Genomic DNA, 8,479 nt, shown 5'->3' with positions numbered 1-8,479 from the left:
TATATATTTTATTACTGTATGTAATATATAGCTATAAACTGCCTTAATTTTTTTGAAATAATGTAAGATATAAATATAAAACTGTATCTATACCATACAAAATGAAAGTTGTATTTCCTAAGATGTAGAAATAATTAGACAGTCCCTATGTTACAAAGTATTATTAGATGTTAGCATGAACTTCTCCAATATATTTTTGTTATTTTATATTTCATTAATTTTGTCGGCTAATAATGCAGCAATTTTCAATTTAACATAGGATAACAAATGTTTACGGCTAGATGTTAAATTTATCACCATTTATGATTAAACATAAAATATACTATATTTTCCATTTTCAATGCTAAAATGAAACAAGTTGCGATGACAATAAGTTGTCCAAAGGAACTGAGAAATCTAAATTTTAATATGAGGGATGACAAGGGTCCCCTTTACATCAAAAATTATACATTAACATACATATACAAGGAGATATAATTTAGATTTGCACAAAGATAAATGTAAATAAACTTAGTTTTTGTTAAAAGTAAACATTACTTACCTATAACAACTGGGATTATTTTTAAAGCAGTGAGATTTATTTTTAATCTGAATAAATATTCAAAAGCATTTAAATAGTAGAAACAACATATAGATCAGCATGTATGAAAGTACAAATAGCAATACTTTAAGCATATAATTTAGTTTATAATTTAATACTTTAAGCATATAATAAGTTTAGATATTTGGAAGCACATATTATTGTTCCAGATATAAAGGAGTGCCATCATAAGCAAAATATGAATCCTTTTCCTTTTTCATTTTCATTTTCTAGAGAAATGCAAATTAGAAAATACAGTTACAGAAGGATCAATTATAATTCATTCACACTAATGCATTCAGAATTTAGAATGGGGAATGGGAAGTCTGCTTTCTTTGATACTTCATTAGGACTGTACTCTCAGCTTCTGTCCTCTGAACATGAACATGTGTTGACTACCTTTCTCCACCATGCTCCCATAATACCTTAATGTATAAATAAATGTGTAATATATCTTATATTATTATCTAATAAACATTATCTGTATTATAAGACTTGCTCCACTGTAACTATTTATTTATCTAATTTTCTCTTATGTTAATCTGTGAATTCTTTGAGGGTAAAGTCTAGACTAATACTAATGATTGTGAGTCTGCTCACAATAATTGTTGAATAAATCTATTACTGATTAATTGAATGACTAAATGAATGTTTACATCTTGTTTGAAGTTATCTTCATACTTTATTTTATCTAACATTTTATTTTTTAATTTTGTTCAAAAAAAAAGATGCCCAGACTTTTTTTAAAAGAAAGAACATCCCTAAAACACACTGTTCTAACTCAAAAAATATAAATTGTATTAATTGGAATATTTTTAATCATTTGCGTAAATTTCCTTATATATTTTAATTATGACAAGGAGAAGATAACAGTTATACCCTTTTCCAGTAATATAGTTTTCAATTAGTAAGTTGAATTCTCTAATTTGAGACTGACAAAGTACCAGGAAACGTCCCAATTCTAGTTCATAGTGTTCTTCAGTGTAGCTTTCTGAATAAGAGTTTAGCATTTCACCATTGAGGATTCTTAGAGCAGGTAACATTTTAAGCAGAGAATACCTATTAAAAAGATGAAAAAAAAATCTTGAGAAGGAGAGTTTATATCTAAAATAACCATATGCCTACTACTTAAACAATATAAGCACAGAGTATATCTCAGAAATTGTTGATTTTGGAGAAAAAATTATACTGTTAAATTAGTTTTTAAATTTTATGGTATCATGTCATGTACAAAATAAGTTTTACAGTTTTTAACTTATACTTAACTTTTTTTTTTTCTAAAAAGCATTTGAAAACTTGGGCTAGGAGTAAATAAAAGGCCACATTATAAGAATAATGATATTCTTATAATTTTTTTAAAGATACACTCTTTAAAAAAAAATAACTAAAATAATCTTACTAAAAGTTACTATTTTTTTGAGAAATACTGGTAAATTCTGATTGTTTCTCTTAGTAAAATATAGCGAGAGTAGGGTTAAAACAAGAGGTGTGGAGATTATACTGTTTTTCCTAATCTGGAAAATCTAAAATTGTTGGATTGCCTTCTAATTGCTAAGGATTATAACAACAAAAATCTTAAGAATATGAGTAAAAGTCTGTATTGATTTAAATAACTAACAATGTTAAAAATCAGGTCAAACAGTAAGAATTGTTCGCCAAGCTCAGCCATTTAGAATACTCCCCAAAACTTTCATAAGGAGAGTGCAGGCCTCTTTTCACAAGGCCACTATTGATGGTCACAGGAGTAAAATGGACATTTTGAATGAGTAAAACTCCTTAGTTAAAAACTCACAGTTCCTATGAGAAAAACTACAAAACTCTGATAAAACATTAAAAAAGAAAACTAAATAAATGAAAAGATGTCTCATGAAGATATTATCATACATAGGAAGATTCAATATTGTCATTAAGTGAGTTCTTCCCAGCTTGATCTGTAGATTCAACACCATCCCAATAGAAATACCAGCAAGATATTTTATGGATATCAACAACTGATTCTAAAGTTTATATGGAGAGGCAAGTGACCCAGAACAGTTAACTCAATATTGAAGGAGAAGAATGAAGTTTGTGGATAAACACTACCTGACTTCAAGATTTACTATCAAGGTACAGTAATCAAGACAGTGTGGTAGTACTGGGAAAAGAATAGAGAAATAGATCAATGGAACAAAAGAAAGAACCTAGAAATAGACCTATACAAATATAGTCAACTAATCTTTGACAGAGAATTAAATGCATACAATTTAGAAAAGATAAATAGTGCTGGAATGACCAAATATTCACATGCAAAAAAAAAAAAAAATTAGACACAGACCTTTCATTCTTCTCAAAAATTAACACAAAAGGGATCACAGACCTAAAAGCAAAATGTAAAACTCTAAAACACCCAGAAGATAACATAGAAAAATCTAGATGACCTTGGGTATGGTAAAGATGTTTTAGATACAACACCAAAGACATAATTCATGAAAGAATGATTGATAAGCCAAACTTCATTGATTTTGAATATTTCTTCTCTGAGAAAGATACTGTCAAGAGAATGAGATGATAAGCCACACACCGGGAGAAAATATTTGCAAAAGACATATTCAATAAAAGACCGTTATCCAAAATATAGGAAGAACTCTTAAAATTCACCAAAAAGAAAAGAAAAAAAATGAGCAAAGGCCTTAAAAGACACCTCACTAAAGAAGATGTGAAGATGACAAATGAGTATATGAACAATGTTCAATATCAACATTCAATATGTTTAATCGGCAATGTTTAATTGTTAATTAAAACTGCAATGAGATATCACTACCTACCATTAGAATGACCAAAATCCAAAACATTAATAACAGTAAATACTTGTGAGGATGTGGAGAAAGAGGAATTCTCATTAAGTGCTGGTGAAAATTCAAATGGTATAACCACTTTGGAAAATAGTTGGGTGGTTCCTTACAAAACTAAACATACTTTTACCATTTGATCCAGCAATCAGATTCCTTGGTACTTATCCAAATGAATTAAAAACTTATGTCAACATAGTGCTTATAGCAGCTTTATTTGTATTTGCTAAAGCTTGAAAGCAACCAAGAACTCCTTTCCTAGGTGAATGGATAAACTGTGGTACATTGTAAAATGGAATATTATTTAGCACTAAAAAGAAATGATCTATCAAGCTATGAATAGATGAAGGAAACAAATGCATATTATTGAATGAAAGAAGCCAATCTAAAAAGGCTACATTATGATTCCAACTATGTTACATTCTGGAAAAAAGTAAAACTATGAAGAAAAAAGATTAATGGTTGCCAGGGTGCCCGGGTTTAAGAGTGAGGAATGAATAGGTGAAGTTCAGAAGATTTTAAGGGCAGTGAAACTATTCTGTATAATACTACATTATGGACATATGCCATTATGCATTTATTAAACCTATAACATAGAACACCGAGTGAATCCTAATGTAAACTATAGACTTTGGGTGATAATGATGTGTCAATGCAGGTTCATTGATTGTAAAAAGTGTACCACTTTGGTGTGGGATGTTGATAGTGGAGGAGGCTGTGTGTTTATGGGGATAAAAGGGTATGTGGGAACTTTCTGTACTTTCTCAATTTTGCTGTTGACTTAAAACTGCTCTAAAAATAAAGTTTGTTAATTAAAAAACAAAACAGTTCTAAACATTAAATGAAGGATGGCAAGGTAAGATTACTAAAATGCTAAGGTTCAAGAGGGAAAACTCCAGTGACAGCCCTAATAATTGTTATTCCTTCTACCTAATTGTATAGTCAGGATTGATATATCCATTTGTACAAACACAGTTATAAAATATAATTTTAATATATGCATTTTATTAATAAAGTGGTACATTAAGGCAAAAATGCCTAAGGCCAACAAAAGTCATAATGCATTCCTGTGCATAGTTATAATCTTGGTAGTTTTGACAGTGAATAAATTACGAGAGAGGTATAAATACTCGCCCTCCATGAAAGCCAAAAAGAGGAACACTACAGTTTCTCATTTTCTGGCAAGAGAGATGATTAGTACCTTACCCTCTTTCCCCTAGAAATAATGCATTTTTTAAATCAATATTTAAATAAGAATAGAGAAAAATAATTAGATTTGGATCTTCAGAGTAATTATCAGATGTTTTAGATATTAACAAGCAGATAAAAATCTAATGCTTTGCTAACAAAGAGTTTGAGCTAACTAAGAAAGTTTGGGTCCAGATATTTTTAACATTTTTAGTAGGCTTGTAGCTACCAGTGTTTGGTAAAAACTACCACATTTACTACAAAGGGAGAAATAAATGACACATATTGTGCTTCTGCTTGGATTCATTTTAAGAAATGATTCAAAAGTAGAATGTTATATTAAGACAATAGTTATTCATCACAAGGTGAAAAGGTAATTAGAAGCATTTACTACAGAGGTACAATATTAAATACAATGTGAAATCTTTGACCGAGGTACTACTCAAAGCAAGGAAGGGCAACTCTCTGAAAGTGAAGCTGGTAATAATAAAAATACAATGTAGAAATTAAATATTGTATCCATATTCCACCCTACCAAACTTTTTATTACATTACCTATGAAGCTACATTGTATTTTAAGTCTTCACTCGAGTATCCAGTCAAGAGTTCATCCAGACATGACTATAATTTTAAAATAACTTATTTAGTCATAATTCTAAAGTATCAGGTATGAAATGATGATGTTTTTGAGATGTGATAATAAAGAGTAATAAAATAATGATGGCCTTAATGGACCATTTTATTAATAAAAATATATATCAAAATTATATCTTACAATTGTATTTGTACAAAAGGATATATTATTCTTGACTATACAGTTAGGTAGAAAGAGTTACTATTATTAGGGCTGTCACTGGAATTTTCCTTCTTGAACCTTAGTATTTTAGTAGTCTTACCTTGCCATCCTTCATTTAATGTTTAGGAACTGTTTTGTTTTGTTTTTTAATTAACAAACTTTACTTTTAGGGCAACTTCACTACCTCCTCCACTATTAACATTCCACACCAAAGTGGTACACTTTTTACAATTAATGAACCTGCATTGAAACATCATTATCACTCAAAGTCCATAGTTTACATTAGGGTTTACTCGGTGTTCTATGTTATAGGTTTGACAAATGCATAATGACATATGTCCACAATGTAGTATTATACAGAATAGTTTCACTGCCCTTAAAATCCTCTGTATTTCCACCTATTCATCTCTCCCTCATAACCCCTGGCAACCACTAACCTTTTTCTCCACAGTTTTAAGACTGCATTTTTTATCCAACTTTAAAAAAAAAAAAAAAAGATGCTCTAATTCTATTACTGTTCCTCTTTCTTTAAATTTCCTAAATTATAGAAGAATAAACATAGACTTCAATAATCTGATGCAAATAACCCTTGAGAATAACCAACAATTCTAATTTTTTGAGTACCAAACAAATTTCTGTCTTGGTCTCCAAAGTAGACCTGACAAGCAGAAGGAATGAGGTGTGTCAATGACAGGCTTTAGTCTATACCTTAAAAAGAAACTTAATAAAGATTTTCTTATTACAAGTTGAATTTCTTAGGAGTTAGGGAAAGCTGATTTTTTTTTTCTTCTAGGGTATAATCATTTCTGGTTAAACAATAACAGTAAACTGCTGGACTTATAAAATTTTTCACCAGGATAGACCCACAGTGGAAGTGCAGATGTAGTAACACTGATGAGACCCTCTTGAGCAGCAACCTTTCAGGTCTCATTTTGGCTATATGAGGAGGTGTCAAGAAAAGAAAGGCAATACTCATGCCGCTAACATGAGAATCACAGAGTCTAACATATCTATTCTTTATCTTAGTTCTCTAAATCAATTGGGCTGGGAATTCAAGGCGAAGCCCTATGTGTGCCTCCAGTCCTGCAGGGTAGTATTTCTGAAAGATTGTTCTTGAATTGCTGCCTCACTGGTGCCTGGAATGCTTTTTAAAACACAGTATCTTCAGTTACACCAAATATATATACTAGCAGGTTTCGGAGCATCTATATTTTTAAAATATAACCTTTCTTGTACACCTTAAAGAAAAATAACCACTAACATGTTATGCTGTGATCAAAGATATTCAGATTTAAATTTAAAAAACTGGGAAATTCTAATAATTTGAAAATGGTCTCTAATATTCAAGTAAAATTTAGCTTTTTGGAAACTTATAGAATAACATAAATCAATAACATCAGAAAAATTTGCTAAATTAAGAGATATCATGGGCCCAGACAGTTATGTTCCAATAGTCTGTTCACTGATTAACATTGCCATTGGTTTTATATAAATAGTATGAAAGTTTTTCAGAAAATTATTTCCATAACACTGAAATTAGAGAGTACCAGGTTTTTGTTTTTTTTTTTTATTCCACATAGAGGAAACCAGTTTTCTACTTGGAAACACCTAATGACAAAATAAAGATGCATTTTAATCACATAAACTAATATAATCCTAGTGGAAAAATCATAAGCATTAGCTTTATTTGATTAAAGAAGAGATCAATATTTTACTACAAGTATATTTTATTTAATAAATATTTATGCTCCAGACAAATGAAATAATTTTAAAAAATAAGTTAAAAGATAATACGAGACATTAGATTTATTTCTAGGTATTGCAAATGGCATTATGTGTAAACTAACCTGATGTTAACTGACACTGGATCAGCAAAGGGCAAAATAACTTTATCAGTAATTTTTATCATCATTTTGAACATAGTTATTGATATAGATTTTATTAAGTACACCATTTTAGCTACGGGTAATAATTCTAGAAAATGTGAGTCAACAGGGCTTAAATTTTTACTTTTGGAATATTTCTATATTATATTGATCATCTTTATATTAAAAAAATATACCAAATGGTTTATTTTAGTCTGAATATTTTGAACTTCTTTTGGATCTAAAATTTTAGTTTGCTTGGGAACTTCAAAAGTGTGACAATATCTTGAATTTGTGATTGATATAATAAATATCTAGAGTGGAGCTAGTGGTTTCCTTTAATTTTTTTCTTTAACTTTTTTTTTAAAGGAACAGTTCTTAGATCCATATACGTTAGTAGTACATGAATTGGCTTTAATTAAGTTCAAATGCTGCCTTATAAGTGTCTATGATGAATATATTAGAAAGTGCTGTAACAAGTTGATTCATGCTGGAAATGAAGTTTAAGAATACTGTGGATCTCAACATTAGTTTTTCCAGCTGGGCTCCTCCTAGTCAAGGGCTGAATCAATATTTCATTTAGTGAAAACTTCCTGGTGAATATTCTGTCACTTAAGAAGCTCTATTAATCATTAATGAATGAAACATATTCCCAAAGGAAATTCCAAACTGGGTCTGTGGTTTAAAAAGAGATTTTTTTAGTACATCAGTTTTGTCCGTGTTATCACTGGCTAGACATGAAAGTAAAAAGTCAATTGGGAAATTCTACAACTAATCCCTTTGTTGGTATCAAGGGTTATACAAAGTTCATTGGAAAGCACTGCTTAAAGTTTGAGTTGATCCTTTCATTAACAAATCCATATTTTATAGATTATAAGATATTAAACCCTTTAGATAAATGAATCTCTTCTTAAAATCATGGAAGCTGTTTTAGGCCAATCAATCTAAGTAAACTTGATAGGTAACAGTTTCAAGTTGGTATTTCTCTAGTCCAGAAAAGTTCATTTAAATATAACTAAATTATATGTATATTTATAATACAAATACTACCTATTTTATTTCAATATTGATTATCTCTAATTAAATGTTTTCTTTAAGACTATAAAGTATATATACTTACTAAGTGTAAAATGTGAATACCTTTATATATTTATAATAGATTTATATAAATATATTTACCATGAGAATGTTTTCATCAACAAAATAAGTGTAATGTTCCATA

The 8,479-nt window shown here is 29.4% G+C and overlaps 1 protein-coding gene across 1 annotated transcript in view; it reads right to left on the bottom strand.

Moving 5' to 3' along the window:
* The window catches only part of LRRIQ1 (leucine rich repeats and IQ motif containing 1), a 179,506-nt gene that overhangs the window by 98,953 nt on the left and 72,074 nt on the right, over positions 1–8,479 (bottom strand). Inside the window, exon 15 of the mRNA XM_025041086.1 lies at positions 1,460–1,639. Coding sequence (XP_024896854.1) covers positions 1,460–1,639 — 180 coding nt within the window. The remainder of the gene's footprint in view (positions 1–1,459; positions 1,640–8,479) is intronic.

The sequence above is a fragment of the Pteropus alecto genome, unplaced genomic scaffold (assembly GCF_000325575.1).
Source record: "Pteropus alecto unplaced genomic scaffold, ASM32557v1 scaffold76, whole genome shotgun sequence".
Lineage (NCBI taxonomy): Eukaryota > Metazoa > Chordata > Mammalia > Chiroptera > Pteropodidae > Pteropus > Pteropus alecto.
The sequence above is the reverse complement of the archived record's forward strand: the minus strand, read 5'-3'. Positions and strand labels throughout refer to the sequence as shown.